The sequence below is a fragment of the Podarcis tiliguerta genome (genome assembly GCF_965153285.1).
Source record: "Podarcis tiliguerta genome assembly, chromosome: 10".
In the NCBI taxonomy this organism is placed as follows: domain Eukaryota; kingdom Metazoa; phylum Chordata; class Lepidosauria; order Squamata; family Lacertidae; genus Podarcis; species Podarcis tiliguerta.
In genome coordinates this window covers 38,883,322-38,902,566 of record NC_139543.1, presented here as the reverse complement: position 1 = coordinate 38,902,566, position 19,245 = coordinate 38,883,322, and the positions used below count along the sequence as shown (strand labels likewise).

At 41.1% G+C, this 19,245-nt stretch overlaps 1 protein-coding gene across 1 annotated transcript; it reads left to right on the top strand.

The window, feature by feature from the left end:
• The first annotated feature begins 3,928 nt into the window (after nt 1–3,928).
• On the top strand, nt 3,929–17,763 carry UBE2N (ubiquitin conjugating enzyme E2 N). Its single transcript, XM_083401086.1, has 4 exons — nt 3,929–4,086; nt 12,820–13,066; nt 13,234–13,374; nt 14,226–17,763. Exons 1-4 carry the CDS (start codon nt 4,057–4,059, stop codon nt 14,264–14,266), a joined length of 459 nt encoding a protein of 152 aa, XP_083257212.1. The 5' UTR covers nt 3,929–4,056; the 3' UTR covers nt 14,267–17,763.
• The last annotated feature ends 1,482 nt before the right edge of the window (nt 17,764–19,245 follow it).

Sequence of the window (19,245 nt, the reverse complement as noted above, 5' to 3'; positions counted from 1 at the left end):
GACTGCATGTTTTTAATTTTAGACAGTTGGTTGCAGCAAAAACAACAGAGCACGTTAGTCTTTAATTTGTCACAAGACTCTTGCTGGTTTTGCTGTGTGTTGTTTTTTTTAGGAGCATAGAAACTTTCCACCCACACTGATACATAGAGCTAGAAAGAGGTGGTACAGGGGCATTTCTCTTCCAGCCAACTACTTCACCCTAACTTTAGCAGGCGAGACTTTCCCTGCTCTGGGAAAGGAGTACAGTTCACCATAAAAGCATCTGCTTGTTGGTGGTGATGGTGGGGGAATCTCTGGTTCAACTCCTCAGGTAGGGCTTGGAAAGATTCCTGTTTGAAAGCCTGGGCTGGGCAGCTGCTACCAGTCAGTGTTGGCAATACTGAACTTGGTCTAACTCAGTATAAGGCAACTACCCTCTTTGGGAGAAGATTTGCTTTGCATGCAAAATGTGCCTAATTTAACGCCTGGCATTTCCAGGTAGAAGGACGTCTGTCTGAACCCCTGGAGAGCTGCTGCCAGCCAGTGTCTGCAATAGATGGTCTATAGTCTGACTCAGTTTAAGGCAGCTTCCTGTGTTCCTAGTATGGGGTTGAAACGTTGATAAATGCTTTGTCTAACAAATTTCTGCATGCCAGGCAGCTGTTAAATAAAGGTTGAGGAGCACTGCAGGTGGCAACTTATACAACTTTTGCCACTATTTTTGTGAATTCAACTCAGTCACTTATGAAGAGTGTTGTGGATTACACAGGCATGGTAACAGAAATTTGCATATGTGATTAGATAGAATCAAAGGCAGAGCTCTTTCCCTTTAATCAATATGAAGCAGAATTAATTCAGCAAATCTGACTTTTGCTGCTATGGTATAACAAACTGCTCATGCAAACATGACAGCTCTAAAAAAATAGCCTAAAATCTTCTCAGATTCATTTTTGGCGTAGCTCTTGGCTATGAATAGAGTTTCAAATGCTACGCACTTGAGTTGGAATGTCGCTGGTATCTTTTAAAAGTCTTTGCAGGAAGCAAAGTTGAAGCAAGGATAATTTGGGATTGGCATATAATTTCACTGCTTGTGACTGAAGGGCAAGGAGTTGAGTTACAGGGCTAACTGCAGTTGAAGATCTAAAAGGAATCTGCTTCTAGGAATGAATTTCTCTTCCTCCCTCCCTCTCTCTCTGTGACACCTTCTCACTTACAAGTAGTTAGATTATGATTATGTAAACTTGGAAAAACTTTAAAACAATGGGGAAAGCAATTAGAAACCTTTAGTTCAGAATTCATGGCAAAGCCTTCATTCATGGCAAAGTTTACTACAGAGTTTAGGCCAAAATAGTACTAGCAGGGTGGCAAAAGGCAAAATGAGAGGTAACATTATGTTTGTGTGGATGCCCAACAGTAGCATATACAAAGAGAAGTTTCATTTTGACACAGGTACAAAAGAGGACAGGATTGCAGTGCCTTTACTAGAACTGCACTGTTCTTGTGTAGAAGTGGGGGTTTCTAGTGGTGTTGTATGTCAAGCAAAGTTGAGAAAAGGCTGCACTTGCTGAAATTTCCTCCTTCACACAACTACTCAAGGAACAGAAGTCTAGTCAACTTTTGTATTTAATTATTGGTCCTGACCTACTGTGGAACACAGAAAGCTGGCATATACAGGGTCAAGCCATTGGTTCATCTAGCTAATCTAGCTTAGTATTGTCTGCACTGATATTAAGTGGCTCTCCAGGGTTTCAGCCCTATCTAGGATTGAACCTGGTATCTTGTGTATGCAAAACAGATGCTCTTACCATTGAGCTAAAACACTTCCCCAGAGGTACTGAAGAAAGTAGCAAAATTGTGTTATCACTAATTTACTACTATTGTTTTGAACGTCACCTGGCTTAAGTTTTATATAGACTTGATTCAGATATCAAATTAATGCATAGGGTGAATTGGGCTGTTTTTGGAATACAACTACTGTAAGAAATCCAGAACACAAATTTGTACAGGCTGAATTCAGACCATTGTTTAACTTGACAGGAATGAGCTGCAACAAACCTTCAGTTCACACACTCCTTCTCTCTCCTCTTCCTCTGGCACACCCTCAAGGAAGAGATAGAAAAGAGAACAGGAATCTTCTGCATATAAGTGCAGGAACCCTGTCCTCTTTTTCATCTGGGCACCCTAGCTGTATGGAGTCCTTTATTTCCTTTAGTTTGTATTTGGGTATAGCTGAATGAAGGACTTGTAGCTGTCTCTCACACTAACTATATGCATGTTCTTTCAGCTGCTAATATGTGTCCTGCATCACCCAGTACCAACTCTTTTGTATTGTTGGTTTTGTTTAGCTCAGTATGTAAGTTTATGGGTGAAGATGCTAAATTGGCGTTCTGGTCTTCTCTCAATCACAGGATTTTTCACATGGTTTTGCCAAGGCTAGATCTTGTGTTAGTCAGTGTATCAACAATACAGACTTTCAATATTTGCTTTCAGTAGCCAATAAGTCCAGCTCACCTTTGTCATTTGGCTTTTACCCTACCTCTGTAAACAAATCAAATGTTTCAAAATTCCACTCTTGCACGTTTCAATGTGACACTTTCAGCTCTTTTGTATAGGAGATGGTGATATCCTACTCTGTCCCTGTGGTTCAGAGGGAATTGAAACAGTATGGCATGCCTTATTATTTTGTAACATTGAGATATCCAGAACATTGAGATATCCAGAAAGAGCTGATTAATCTGATATATAGTTTAATCATTTGAACATTGCACTTTTCCCCTCTCCCCGATGCAAATAAGATTGCTGCAGAAACTGTAGCTTTTTTTGTTGAGATCTATGAATATATGAGTACAAATCTTACCTAAACAAATGTAACCATGCTTTCCTACCTGTTAGAAGAGATATTCAAGAATTTTGTATCTTCCATTTTTGTTCGTTAACTGATGCACAAGTTTTACTGTGAGGTCTGTTTATACATTGACTGAAGATAGATATGATCTCTGTATAATTCTGTTGCTTTACATAGGTGGTAGTCAGCTGATGTTGAGAGGATATATAAAATGCTGTAACCCTCTTACATATTTTGAAAATGAATACCACAGCATTCTCCTTATGACCTAATTAAAAAGCCATGACAGTAGAAAATCTGAAAACAAAAAAGCCCACAGTCTGCCAATAAAAGTCAAATAGCCTGATGTCATTAATAGTTTTTTCAAGATGTGTAAGTCCCTCTGAGTTCAATTTGTTCTCAAGTAAGCATGCGTAGGACCGTAGCTTGTAGTGTGCTCTGGGTGGAAGCTGGAAGCATGTAATTGCATATAACATAGGTCATTAGGCCATGGGGGCCTTGGTTTGTTGGTTTGTTCCTCCTTTTGGAGCAAACCACAGCATCAAATGAATCATGCCCGATCAGAACATAGACATACAGATGAGATCATAAGTCTATGGACCTTACTAATCATTGTCCCTGCCTACTTACATTTTAGTTGCCTTCTTTTTCTTGGTGATCTGAGTTCTGGCTATTTCTTTCTCTTTATAAGACATTCCTAGCTGCTAGGAGCAGCTAGAACGTGTGGCGTTTGCTCCATTTTGCCAAAGTTAGCATCCTGCAAACCTTAGTTTTCACTTTAAGAAGGCAAAGTTCTAGTTCTTAAGGCCGCGAAGACAGATTTGAAAGTGTGAGGCGATCTACGATATAGTCATCGTCTTGCTCAGCTCAGTGCATTTTCCATGAGTAATAGAAGCAGGATAAAATACATAAAATAAGCGAAGACAGGCAAAAAAAATTCTCACAGAACTCAGGTTCTTGGCGCGGCAATGCTTAAATCAACATTCTTCTATGGCTAACGCTTCGTGTGTCTCTGACGAAGGGCGCTCTGCCCTCCACGGAAGCTCCTGACACGAGGCACCTGTGTTAATTCGGAAGGTGCGGATTCCTCGCGCCGGGACTACACTTCCCAGTATGCCTCGGGAGGCGCTGCTGGTGACGTCACGGGAAGTGAAGCGCAGAGCTCCTTCCGGTAGTGCGTAAGCCCCGAGCGGAGCCGAGACCCAGCGGAGCCTGAATCCCAATAAGACAAGATGGCCGGGCTGCCCCGCAGGATCATCAAGGTACCCGCTCCCCTTCCTCCTCCGGCCTGTCCCCACCCCCTTGCCCCGCTCGGCCCTCAAGCTGCGCGCAGGCCTCGCCGGGCCTCACGCCCAGGCCCGGGGCCGCCGGAGCCCCGAGGAAAGCGCTGAGGGCAGCGCGGCGCTTCCGGTGAGCGGGGCAGGCAGGCAGGCGGCGACTTCGCCCTCCTTCCTTCCCCCGCCGCTGCAGGGCGCGGGGGGCGAGGCCGGCCTGGTGGCGACAACGGCAGCAGCCATCGCGGGAGGGACCAGCCGGTGCGCGCCTGAGGGGCGGCGGCGCCTTGCGAGCATCCGCCTGCCGGGAATGAATGGGAGCCGCAAGCAGGGCGGATGGAAGGCGCCCCCCCCCCCCGCCACCTTCCGGGCCTGGGTTCTGAGCCGCGCGAGTCACGGCGCTGGTCCCCGCCCTCTCCGCCGCTGCAGCCGGCGCCCCTGCCTCTGCTGAGCCGCGGCAGGGCGAAGGGAGGCGGCCGGGGCGGTCTCTCTCTCCCACTCGCCCGCACGAACTAGGCGGGTGTCGGGCGAGACCTGGCGGTGGCCCAGGCAAGCTGGTGGGAAGCGGCGCACGACACCCGCATGGCAGCCGACGGGAAGGCGCAGCTTTGCCTAAGCCTCGCGTCGGCTCTTAGGCAGCAGCAGAGTCCGCTGCTGGCTCGCGGTGGTGGTTCCCAAGAGCGCCGGCCGAAGTGAATGGGCTTAGCCAAGGCTCTCTCCCCTCCCCAAATGCGAGCTAGGTTTTATTGCAGTGCCCTTTTTTTAAGGGAGAGGGTTGCATCCGTTGAATCAGAGTAGGTCCATTGGCGCCAGCGTGGTATATAGTAGCTAGAATGTTGGACCTGGGAGACGGGGGTTCTGGTCCCCAACTCACTGGGTGGCCATGGGCTAGTCGCTGTCTCTCCGCCTAGCCTGCCTCTCAAGGTAGTTGTCAGGATGAAATTGTGAGAGGGCTGAACTGTGCACACCTTGGAAGAAAGGTGGGGTATAAATGTAATAAATAAAATGAACAGATTTGGGTTAGTTAGGTCCATTCATTTCTACAGGTATGAAAAACACTGGATGTGGCCCAGAATGTTTTGATTCCATGCTGCCAGATAAAACACATCTGCACATACTTCTCTTGAGTTTTTGGGTGCTATCATGTTTGGCATATTATGGAGCACAAAAAATGGTCATGAAATTGTATCGATTTTTCTTTTCACATGTAGCTTAAAAGTTAAAAACAGGAAGTATCTGATTTAAAATAAAGAGCTTCCAGAACTAACACCCTTTGTGTGTTGATACTATCACTGCTACACTTTCAGCGGTGCACCCTTGATATGTAATTCTGAGTTTTCAGATTATGGGTTACATGATCTTAACAGTGCTCTGAAAAGGTCACAAGGCTGTGTTTTCAATCAGTTGCCTTGGATTCCAGTAAGTGTTGCTGTGGAAAAGATTTGTATGATTGAGACATTGTACTCGGTTCTTAGTTGTGCATAGAATTGCTGCTAAATTTATACTGTTGAAAGCTCCAGCCAACTTGCAACCCTAAATTGTACTTAAGCAGGGGGTTAGGTCCCACTGATGTCTGTGGAACATGGAGTAAACATGTTTAGGATTAAGTAGTTGAATGAGCAACAGTGAGAGGGCTTTTGTGGACAAGTTCTGCTTGTGAGCTTTGCAGAGGCATCTGGTTGGACTATATGTCTGATCCAGCAGGGCTCTTAGGGTATTAATGGGAAACTTGGCATTGATTTGCCTCTGTTTTATTGAAGCAAAAACATGTAATGTTCTACAGTCAGTATGCTGAGAGAAATGTTCACTATAGTATGAGTAAATTCATTGTGTATTTACCTTATTTTTATTCTACATACCCATTTGACTTGGAAATACTGAGTTCACTCACGCTGAGTTCAGTGGGATGCACTCTCAAGTGTGAAAAGGGATGCAGCTCAGATTCAGTTCTACTCCTTGTTACATGGAGAAACAAAGAGCTACACAAGTTACTGAAACTGCGCAACTAACCATGAAAGACCTTAGCTTTTCCACTTGATAGGAGATCTCACCAGGCATTGATTTCAGGCCTATCAAAAATTGAAACCGAAAGCTGATATTTCCTAGAAAGTGATTTCTAACCTAAAACCAAACTTATATCAAACTTGAACTCTTAATTTCTGAACAGATTGTATACTTGTGTTGCTCATGTATGGAATCACAAAATAAATGCAAAACCTAAGTGAGTCTTGTTACAAAAACAATGTTGGAAAATTTACAGGAATCCGAATTTTTACCAAGAGACAAAACAGGGCTGGAAAATTTACAGGAATCTGAAATGTTAGTAAGAGACAAATAGTTTCCCAGTTATCCCCCAAATAATTTTGAAAGTGGCAAATAGGCAGAGCAGTTCAACCCCCACCCTCAGGATCTTGCATCAGTCCCCCTTCTATTAGCTGAATGTAAGGAGAGCTGCCAGTGGAATCCCCTCCCCCTGGGAGGCCCCAAAAGTGGATTTATGGAGCCCTTGATTAACCATCTCAAGTAGTCAATAGTAGTTGCAATTCAAAATACCCATCCAACATGGAGCAATGACTCAATATATACACTAATTTTTGTTAAAAGGCTTTCTAGTCAAAAAATAGTTTTTAAAAACGCACTCTCTCAAAAGGACTTGAGGCACAATCCAAACTCCCACAGGCTTTGCTGAGCAGCAGGGCCGCACAGCACTGCTGTTCATTGTAGCCACCACAGAAGATTGAGTGGGGGGCAGAACTATCATGCCTGATGTTGTTGGTGAGACCCACTCAGGATCCAATGGATCCTGGACCAACTCAGCCCTTTCACCCGAACACCTCGTTTTAGTAGCAAGTGCCTTTCCTTCTATGTATTGCGAAGAATGTAGGAGAGGGGGATTGGGTATTTCATCTTCATCATCATCATTATTACAAAAGGCAGAAACTTCAATGTAAACTAAACAAACTTAGTCTTTTTTTCCTCTCTCCTTCCCTCCCTTTGCTCTGAGGCACAGAAATGATGCATGAGGGCAGCAACAAGCAATGGCTGGCTAGTAAGCCAAGCCAAAGTTTGTGGGCCCTGGTTAATTGGGGTATGTGTGAAGTTGAGTTCTTGTGATGTGCATTATCTGTTTGAAAGGTAGGACACAGTAGAAAAATATAGAATTGTACACAGTGTTCAAAATTAGCAGGGTGCCAGGCGCATATTGCGCCGAAAGGTTCTCCACCTCAAAAAGTCACGAGTGCAATTTTTTATGCCTGCCTGACACTCAAGGATTACTGAAATATTTGTGCTTTGAAACTTCAAAGTACAGTATATGTTAAGAATAGACAATATGTTAAGGAATTTAACAATAAAGAGTAAAATGTTTTAAAAACTGAAGTATGGTACCAATATTTTTATTGTAAACACCTAATTAAACATGACTAAGTGGCTTAGTCATGCTGGCCACATGGCCTGGAAAAACTGTCTGCGGGAGCGGACAAACGCCGGCTCCCTCGGCCAGTAAAGCGAGATGAGCGCCACAACCCCAGAGTCGTTTGCGGCTGGACTTAATTGTCAGGGGTCCCTTTACCGTCACCTTTAATTAAACATGTATTAACAATTTCTGCTAAAAATGTGATATTAACTTTGTATCACTTATGTGAATTGTGCATTAGTTCATGTTTATCAAAATAATAAATAAAAAGTGTTGCCGACACCTTCCCCCATGGCAGCTAGACATTCTGTTTTGGCCCACAACCCAGGTCCCAGAAGCCATTTGGCTCCTAGCTTTTCTATCCCAGTTTCTAACACTGATTGTACAGGCCACACCAGGCAGAAGCTTTTGTTATCCTTGTCAGTACTAAACTGTAGCATATTAATCTATTTGAGAATAGTTTTTCTTTTGGCCTTCTGTATACTAGTTTGTACATAGTTCAAAACCACTAAACTAGCATTTCAGTGACAAGTCTTATGTAGCTAGTCAGTTTAGTGCTGGGTGCCAGCGTGGTGTAGTGGTTAAGAGCGGTGGACTTGTAATCTGGGGAACCGGGTTCGTGTCTCCGCTCCTCCACATGCAGCTGCTGGGTGACCTTGGGCCAGTCACACTTCTTTGAAGTCTCTCAGCCCCGCTCACCTCACAGAGTGTTGTGGGGGAGGAAGGGAAAGGAGAATGTTAGCCGCTTTGAGACTCCTTCGAGTAGTGATAAAGCGGGATATCAAATCCAAACTCTTCTTCTTCTTCTGCCTTCGTAGTGACAACACACAGATGTTTCTAGTAAAGTTCTGCTGCTCTCTTTGTTTGATCCCAGATCTTCTGGGACTGAATGGCCTTGTGACCGTGGCTGCGTCACTCCACTGTGTACTAAGCAGGTTTGGGCTTCTTTGCCATGAGTACAGTGAGTTTGTACTGGAGCAATTGCCAGCACTGGCACAGATCACTGACCTGGAACTTGCAGGGTTTCAGTATCAGTAGTATTTTTAACACATTTGATTTCAGTGATAATAGATCCAAGCTGGACTGCTACTCTATAATTTATTTGAGGGCATTAAAACCATACATAGAAACACATTGCTGTTCTTCCAATACCTCTCCTGAGTTCTTCAAGTAACTTTTATAACAGTATGTAAGATTTGGCTACGCTGTACTTCAGTTGCAATAATAATATCCTACCTATCACAACATTTCTGGGGCGTTTGTAGAGTATATCTAGAGAGATGACTGCAGACATGCTGCCTCACTGGTCTTTTTAGCCTAAATGTTACTGTGCCTATTTACTCCAGTGTATCCTGCAGCAGGACTGCAATTTGAAGTGTGAAGACTGTGTCAGAACTCAAGAACAGACCCATGTAAATAGGAAAGCAGACCTACAACCACCCTGCCCAGCAAGCAAGAAAGTTGAATAGCTCCTAAACTGGCATCAGTTTACCCAACATTGTTCTCTCACTACTTGCTGCATTTTAAACCTATTTATGCAGCATGAAAGTAGCAAAAGTTTCTTTTCTTTTGAAGTGCCAATTTGGTAGTTTGGTTTGTTTGTTTAACTCTAAAAATGTTGAGACATATTCTGTAAATCAGATATGCCAAAATAAATATGACTAGGTCTCAGATATAAGTATCAGCGTTGTGGGAGGGAAAGACTGTCTCCAGTAGTTTTTCTCAAATGAGTTGGGAGGAAACAATTTAGGTGTGGGGCTTGTGACTCAGATTGAAGTGGCAAGGAGAAGTAAAATGGGCTAATGACTGAGCAAGTGAACAGATGATCAGGAAATAAGATCTGCAACTGTCTTTACTCATGTATGACAGGTGTCTGGTAATCTCAATCTCTTTAAATGATTTTTGACTACTGGCTGAGATCTAATAATAGCTCTGGTTCCTTTAAAAGTTACAAAGAGGTGTGGAAAGAAGGCATCAGATGTCATAAAGGCAGTGAGCAAAGCTGGGAGAATGCTCCGGCAGGAAATTGAAAAGTGTCTTCATTCTTGTTCTTCCTACACCTCTAACATTGGTTGTTGGCATCAACAAACTGCTTGGTGCTGTGGAACACCAAGTTGTACAGTCTGCACCTAGAGGGCTTGCAGTCTGAATCTGATAGGAGAGGACATGAGGACGGGCCAGTGAGAGGAGGAAGGGGATGATGAAAATGTAGAGCTTAAAGTGAGCCAGGAAAGCTCACTTTATGAAAAAGTCATTGAAATCAGTGATTGGAAGGAAGGGAGAGATAGAAAAGGCTCTCACTAATGAAGACAGTAAAAGAAGGGACATGGATCGTGTGAGAGTTTAGGAGGTACATGAAGAAAAGCATTTCCTCCATGTTTTCTTTCTTGGGGTTGGAATATATTAAATACTTCGTTAAAACTAAACCTCACTGCTTTAAGAATATGAATGGCTTGAGTACAGTTTGGTATACAGTATTTATGACACTTAATTGAATATTTATTTTTAGCCAGATAAATATATTATTCAGACAATAACTGGGAAAATACGTAGGCCAGCGTCCAAATAACTGTGACACTAGTTCCATGAGTCAAAGGGAACTATAGACTTCTTTCCATCAATATCAGTCTCCTTGCCACAAGGAAAACTGCTTGTGAAACCAAGGGGACTTTCCAAAACAGTTCGTGACCTGTGTGAGAGTCACTGTTCAGATATAAGACACAAATCCACTGGGCCTGGCACAAGTGCTATGAGGAAAAGCAGCTTTTTTGAGTCCGAAACTCAGTGTCAGATATGGAGCTACAAGTTATTGCAACTCACAGTATCTTAAGTATATCTTAGCTTTTGTTGTTAACATTGTAACAAAACAAAAAATAAGTTTTTACTTCTTAGTCTCAGGGTGCGAACTAATGCACACTTACTGTATCTGAGCATAAGCTCCATTGAAATCAATAGGACTTTTCTCTGAGTAGACAAGAACTGTTTGAAACTGTTTGAGGACTCTTTGAGACTGGCCTGGGAAGCATATATCCTGTTGATGTAACTTAAGAAATAGCAATGGATCTGGGTATTCTAAAAATAATGAACACTTCTGCTATACTGAATCTACAGTCCTAAACTCATTAGGGAATGAGCCCCATAGAACATAGTGAGACTTATTTTGAGTAAACATATTTACCGTAGATTGTGCTGCTGTTCAGACTTGCAGCCTGATCCTTTATAGAAGTAATAGTCAATTCCTGACATTTAACAGTGTCCATCCATCAGTGAATGAGTTTCCCTTCCCCTCCTCTCACCTTCTGCTAAAGCGTATTTCTCTAGACAAAACCATTGTCTGAAAAATAATTCATAGCCTGAAATACTGAAGTTTCATTTTAAACTTCATGGACATCAGAAACAGGTTTATATGAATTGAAACAGGTTTTCCACAATTAATGTGCCTTGCTTTTGTGTGGGTAGTTTTCAGACATTCATGTCCCTTGATTCAGGAGATGGAGGAAGCAAGAGAATTCAGACCACGTTGTCTAAACATTGCAGGAGTGATGTGCTTGGCAGATTCCCAGATCACAATTCTGTACCAAATAGCTGAAGATATTCTGTATTTTTTGATACCAATCCAAGGTTACTTGTTTAGTAATGCAGCCAAACACAATCTCACTGTTATCAACACTATCATTACTATATTTGCATCTTGTAGTGAACTGATTTGTAGTGGCATGAAATTGCTGCAGAGCAAGGTTATCTGGAGTTTTGGAGTATGTTGTCAGCAACGTTCTGATGACACACAGATCTACTCCTCCTTACTGCAGGTGTAGCAGTGGAAGTGCTGGACCAGTGTCTTGTCTCAGTAATGGACTGGATGGCAGCCAACAAACTGAATCTCAATCCAGACAAGACTGAGGCACTGTTATTGGGTGCTTCCCTAGACCAGATGGATAGGATGTTGCCTGCTCTTGATAGGGTTGGTTATACCTCCTCTAAAAGAGGGGGTATGCAGCTTTGGGGGTACTCCTGGATCCTTTGCTTGAGGTTCAGGTGGCCTCAGTGGCGGGGAGTGCCTTCCATCAGCTTCAGCTGGTGGCCTAGCTGTGCTCCTATCTGGACAGGGATAGCCTAAATTCTGTTGATCAGTTTCCGGGCCCAGTTCAAAGTGTTGGTTTTGATCTATAAAGCCTTAAACAGCTCAGGACCACCTCTCCCCATATGAACGGATCCAGACCCTGCAATCATCATGTGAGGCTATTTTGTGTGTGCCTCTTCCACAAGAGGATGGCAACAGGAGAACAGGTCTTTTCTGCGGTGACTCCCTGTTTGTGGAATTCCCTCCCAAGAGGCGCTTGCCTGCATTGCAGGGGGTTGGACTAGATTACCCTTGGGGTAATGTTAGAAACTGAGATAGAAAAGCTAGGAGCCAAATGGCTTCTGAGACCTGGGCTGTGAGTGCCAAAACAGAATGTCTAGTTGACACTTGGGGGTGACAGCACTTTTTATTATTTTGATAAGCAGGAACTAATACACAATTCACATAAGTGACACATTTTTAGCAGAAATTGTTAATACATGTTTAATTTGGTGTTTACAATAAAAATATTGGTACCATACTTTAGTTTTCAAAGCACTCTGCTCCTTAACATATTGTCTGTTCTTAACATATACTTCAAGGCTTCAAAGCACATACATTTCAGGAATCCTTGAGTGTCAGCCAGTCGCAAAAAATTGCACTCTGACTTTTTGAGGTGCTCGCAAATGGAGAACCTTTAGGTGTAAAATGCGCCTAGCACCCTGCTAACTTTGAATCCTGCCTTGGGGTCCTTTCCAACTCTATGATTTGTATATCTTTTGGTGCCAGGCAAAACATTTGGAAGTGGGGTTATTGGTTGTGTTTTGTTTTATTATGTATTTTGTATTTTTATGTTGTGAACTGCCGTGTGATCTTTCCTGGTTATTTATTTTTCCTGCTGATAGAGACATCACAACACGATAGAATGATACTGCACTTCAACCTCATCTAAATATAGCAATATGAAACTAAATTTACTAAGTGATAGCTGGACCTGTTTGCTTACATAATGGAATATAGGAAGGGGACGTGTTTGCAGTTCTTGGTGCTGTGTTAATACAGTGCGCCTGCTTCTTCATTGATGTCTGAAAAGTTAGATTCACCAGATGGGAAGTTAATATTCTGAGGGTTTGGTAAAATGTACTGGGAGGACAACAACTTGTATACTTCCTTTGTCCATGGATAGCTGCCCTCTTAGAGGAATAGTACGTGTGTGTGTTCCACTTTGGTTTTCTCTCTCTTTCAGGAAACCCAGCGCTTGCTGGCAGAACCTGTTCCTGGAATAAAAGCGGAACCAGATGAAAGCAACGCACGTTATTTTCATGTGGTCATTGCAGGCCCACAGGATTCTCCCTTTGAGGGTGGGACATTTAAACTTGAACTATTCCTTCCAGAAGAATATCCAATGGCAGCTCCGAAAGTACGTTTCATGACCAAAATTTATCATCCTAACGTAGACAAATTGGGAAGAATATGTTTAGATATTTTGAAAGGTAAGTATTTTGGAGCCATGATAAGCATGACATATCTTTCTCTTCCATGCATTTTTCAGATTATTAAAATAGTTGAAAGAATATTTCATATTTCAGTTATCTTTTAAGGGGGGGGTGTGTTTTGTATTTGAAATGTTGCTTTAGTACTCTCTAACTTGCTTCCTCAGACAAATGGTCTCCAGCTCTGCAGATCCGTACAGTTCTGCTATCAATCCAGGCTTTGTTAAGTGCTCCCAACCCAGATGATCCACTAGCAAATGATGTAGCTGAGCAGTGGAAGACCAATGAAGCCCAAGCCATAGAAACAGGTAGTGTGCCCTTACTCTAGACCAAAGAAAGTTGAGTTATGAATAAAATTCTTGTACTGCTTTTGATCTCAAATGCAGATGCCTAAAGTATCTTACAAAAATAAATCTTTGTAAGAATCACTCCAAGTCATACATACAATAACTCAAATACCGTAAATATAAAATACGTCCAGCCTTTTAAGTCTTGGGGACAAAAGAGATGAATTGTTAATGATGTGCATGCAATTTGTGCACATAGTTTTTGTTCTGTGAAGAAATTGCCATGGGGAGATTTCGCAAAGGGAGAAGGCACAAGGGAGGTTTAACAGTTTCTCTTCCTGTACAGTGCCAAGGAAAATTCCCTCTCCCAAGCTGCTATTTGCATTTCAAAGGTCACATCTTGGCCATGTAACTTGTGCAGTCTTGGAAGCCTACTTTCTAGTCTATGAGTGCGGGTGTCATCATGGGCTTATGGCCAAGTCTGACCTCTAGTTGACTTTTTCAGCTTTCTTGTATGAGTGTGTACATAGATTTATGTGTGGAAACTATCAAGTGAGAAACCTCCTGGTTGATAAGTTGTCTCTTGTAAGCGGGTACTGCCTTTGCATCTGATGTGCGTAAGAGTCACACAATCAATGTACCATATGTTGGTTGTGTCACATTATTGATGTGAATTTGTAAATGGCTCTATAGCCCTATAAAGATGAGGGTGCAAAACTATGGAACATTTGGCACTTGATTCATTTTATTATATGTAGTCCTCAGGAATAGCCAGTATTCTAATGAGTTTTGGGCAAGAAAGGTGGGAGGGAGTAGAGAATTCTGAAGTTAGATGCTTTGTTGTCTAATACATATTTCTTTTCTCTTTTCAGCCAGAGCATGGACTAGGCTATATGCCATGAATAATATTTAAAATGTGCTCTGAATCAGTGTGCATCACTTTTTCCTGTTCTGCCAAGACCTCTTCCTCTTTTTTTTTTTTTTTTTTTGTTTGCATTTAATGGACACAGTCTTAGAAAACATTACAGAATAAAACCCAGACATCAGTTCTTTGGTGATTTAAATGCATACTAGCAAATCTGTGTCTTGTCCTAATTCACTCCTGTTCCGCATGAGCAGAGGCTAGAAGTATCATCGGGATTGTTTGTGAAATTGTTTAAAAGCAGTAGCACATCTCTGCTTTTAATAAGTTTTCCCCATCATGAGTTAAGTGTAAGCACTGTGAATGAAAGTAGTCAGGGTTAGCTGCAGGGATTTTTGTTCTAATTGTGTGGGCTCTTCCTCCCTTTTTTATGGTGATGCTAATTGTATCGGTTAAAGCAGCTAACCAGTTATACTCTAGAATATGCCCTCTAGCCAAGTCTAACTTAGACGCTGTAGATGGACAAGCTTGGCTGTTTGAACAAAAATGGGAACATTAAACATCCATCACTAATAATATTGTGATTCTGCTGTCAAGTGTAAAAACCCTCCCTTCAAGAAAAGAAAAAAAAAGCTTGTGACCATTTTGTATGGCTTGTCTGAAAAATCTTCTGTAAATCTTATGTTTTAGTAAAATATTTTGTTATTCTACTTTGCCTTTGTACAGTTTGTTTTGCTGTGTTCTTTTGTTCACTTTTCAATTGTGACAATCATTTTTTTTTAATGAAGCCAGATTAGAACACTTTGATTTTCATCAACCTAACAGCTGTAGTGAAATATTGGATTCCCCCCTCTCGACCTGTATTCATAGGCCATGCCACATTAGTGTTCATAATATTTCTTTTGTTTTTAAAAAGCCTCTGATAAATGTAATTGTTATCAGAGTCGGTTAGATGCATCATTAATGTGTTTGTACTTGCAAAGTTAAGTACCACTGAAGCAGGAAGCTAGCAAAACAAACAGTAATTTTGGGTGTATGTGTACCTTGTCTGTCTTGTGCTATGTATTATCCAGTATCAGAATACATTTTAAATTAACTTGGATCTTAAAAATAAATAAATAAATCCTCTGCATAAAATGAGATGTTAACAGTGCAGGTCAATTGGTTGCTAAGGTATTTACAATTAGGCTTCTTAGCTCTGGCTGTACCTGCAGTCTTTAAGCTACTACTTTCTTGACCCATTTCTTCATTTGAAGATGGAAACTTCTTATTTCTTAAGATATCACGCAAAAATGTAAATAACTCATGGGAGCATATTTTGATCCCAACTTCTACTTTCTGTATTTCTTAAAATTTCTTTTCTTTTCTTACCCTACTTCTTTGCCTTGACCACCTTTCTGATATCTCTGCTTTCCATGTGGCCAGTGTAATGCCAGCTTGGCATGGGTAATGTCTGTCTTGCAGTTTGGGGGGTGGGGGGAAACAGTATTGAGGTCCATAATTTTCTGCCCATCATACCTATTCTAGCATCATCTGGGGTTTCTATAGAATGTGGTGTATGTATTGTGCTCTTATGTAAGATAAAGAATATCTATTAAAATCACATTTTCAACAGACAAAAATGCTTTTAGTGATGGTATTGTCAGAGTTGACTGCATTATAGCATGATAAAAGGCTGATAATCTGCTTCAACAGGAGAGAGAGACCATCTCAAAAATTGTTTCTAGTTGAAATTCTTTTTTAGATTGTTTCTGGGCTTCTAGCTAGTCCTTGTCAACTACCAATGAATAGCACCACTGTCTGCCGTAGTAGAGAACTGATTGTGTTATTCTTCTCTAACACTTGACGAGCGTTTAAGTTCTCATATGTCAATGACTAGTATGAACATAGCCACATGCATAGTGGTATAATCTCTGACTACTCAAAAACAAGTCCCACTCAGTTTAATAAAAGTTATATTGAAAAAAATGCTTATGTTTGCAGCTGTAGTAGTTTTTTAAAGAGAGAAACTTGAATACCTGCATAGCAAATGGCTTTAAAATGCTGCTACCATGATATTATTTTTAAAAAGACCAGACAGCGTAATCTCTGGCTCTCTGTATGTCACATTCTGGAATAAAACCAATGGGAAAAATACCATAAAACCTGTTAAAAATGGTACACAGTAGCTGAAGTCAAGTACATATGGCAACTATACGGTTGGAATGTTAATTAATGTTCAAACATAGGGCATAATTTAGCAAGAGCTATGAAATTTCAATGGGTTACAGCTTAATCCTAAATATTTTTATTTGCTGTAAATCCCACTGAATTCAATTCTGCATGAGTGCACATAGGATTGTAGCTTTGAACACATGCTATATTTCTCCTATTGAAATAAATGGGCATGGGAGGCGCTTAACTTTGGACTGTGTCCTTTCCAGCCCTGCATATGTGGTAAATGTCTTTAAATGTGTACAAATAACTGTTGAATCTATGCTGTGCACTAGAGAGGTGTGTACACTCAAATTTGAGGATTTCTCATCAGTTGCCCATGGAACTGTGTTGAAACACCTTGTGTTGAAATCTTACTAAGTTTAAAATAGGGAGTTGGTGCAAAGCAGATGTATATGCATTTGTAAACTAGGCATACTATATTTTTTCCATGTATGCATTGAAAAACAGCTCTTGTGCCAAAATTTGGGAGTTTAGGCATCCCTTTAGGACTGCAGTTAAGGAGTAAAATATCCAATAAGCCCCTCTGTGTTCTGGTTTTGAATTTCCATTTTCCACCTGAATCTTTCTCCTAATGATGTGTAAACATTAAGAACTAGACTTTTATCCCTTAAAAAAAAGGTCAAGGAATGTGGCTAAAGAGTCACTGAAGGTACTTGAATCTGTGTTTGATTGAACTAACAACTTTTATCTGTAAAGGAGTTCTAAAAAGACTATCAACAATAAATAGGTCATCTTGTTCGGTACATCTCAGCTGGTTGGAATTGTCCCATTGTATGATACTAATAAACCAAGTAGAATTATTTACGTATGTTTGCTTTATGATAGGGCTAGGTAGAAAGATTGGGTTCCTTTACTGAATTACAGTACAGGTGTTTCATATTAATCTTGGTGCTAATAAATATTCAGGCCAGTTATCTGGCATGTGTATGAAGCCTTGGCTTAAATCAAAACCATGTTCACGATAACTCTTTTTCCTTTAGCTGATAAAAATAGAGTTCTTGTGTGTGTTCTTGAAAGAAGGAAGACCCCAGTCACAAATAAATCTATGCTTTGCATGGGTAGTTTTACAAGAGTAAACATACTGAATTATCAAGTGTAATTATGGCCTAAAATAATGTGGATGTTATGCTTTTAAATGAAGCATATGCCCAGCAAATTATGGTTACTGTAAAATCTTCAGGTCTAATACGGTTAGAAATCATGTATATCTGAGTGTAATGTACATTCCTCCTATGTTCAGGATTATTTTTTAAATGCCTGATAGGTTCTGTTTAACAACTTCTGACTGTAATGTTATGACACTGAATAAAAGGAAGAGTGATTATTCATTATACAGTGAGCTTCTCATTTTAAAGATTGGTATTCGCACAGTAAATTTTCAAGCATATTTGTACAATGAAAAAAAATATCAAGTTACCAAATAACCTCTCCCCTCGCGAGAAAAACTTTCCATGTGACAAGAAAGAAGTCCTATCCTTTTTAGAAAGCACACTGGTTCATATTGAAATTTTAGTGGCCCAAAAATGTTTCCCTATTTTGTTTAGGATACTTCTATTGTGCCATCAGCAAAGTTTAAAATCAAGTGCACCTAAGTACAAATACAGAAATGCAAGCTAGAAGTGCAAAATTAAAGTTACCTCAAAAAAGTACATAAATTTAAGCTGAACAATAACAAATCCTGAGACCCCACGAAGTTCTTTGCTTTGTAACAGAAATCCACCAGAGTGGGTGCCAGCTGAGGCTTTGGGGGGACAGCATTCCAAAGTTGGCATGATGGGAAAGTACCTCTTTCCCTATAGCCATCTGCTGCACGTCATGTGTTGGGAGTACAGAAGGTCTCTAAGAAAGGATTTGTTTGGTGCATTAAGATTCAGGAAAATGGAGAGCCTACTAGATCTTGGGAGTCCCTATTGACTATGCAGGATACAGCCAATGGAAGTTGGAGTCAAGTAATAAGTGGAGAGCAGCAGATTAGCCCTACCAGGTTGCAAGCCATAATGTAAAAGCTTTTTAAAAAGTCAAAACTTGGACTTGCAAATAAACCCAGAGCTAGTGCTCTTGCACAATGGTTAATGCGCATACTGCTCAGTCTTCGCAATCTTTCACGGCTGTGTTCTAAACTCTGTAAGTTTCCCGATTATTTTTAAAGCTGAAGCTCAAGTATAATAGTCATTTAATTTTGAAGGCTACCAAAGCATGGGTAGCTGTTCAGATAGGGTCACAGCTGACACACCAACTGAAGTTGGCCACCTCAGTCTCTACTGGCAAAGCTTGAGCCAAGATCACCCCTTGGTCCTTCAGGTTTAGTACAACCCTATCCAGAAGAACAGAAGCTCTTTTTTTTGGTATTGTGACTGGATTGTGAAACTATTCCATTTAACAGCAACGTTGCTGGTCAAATGTCTTAAGTTTAGGAGTGACATGACTATATAGAAATTGTTTATAAATTAAAAGACAAATATACACTCATCTTATTGTCTCAGTGGACTCCCAGTACCTGTGGGAGATTAAAATTGTAGAGTAACTCAACTCATTGCCTAGTGAGGGAAAGTTACAGGCTCACATAAGAGGCCAAGCACACTTCTGCTGTGCAGCTGCAGATACTTGCTTTTATCCATTGTTTCCTTTCACACAGGAGGGGGAAAGTTCAGTGGAATGCTGAATGTATTAATTGGGAGATGTGGGAATGTCCTTGAGAGGAGTATGTGGGGTGGGCATCCATGCCGTGGTTTAAACATATTTGTTATTAACCCCTCCCCCTTTACTGGATAACATGCTTGTTCAGAGCTGCTAAGCAGTCCTTGTTCTTTAAA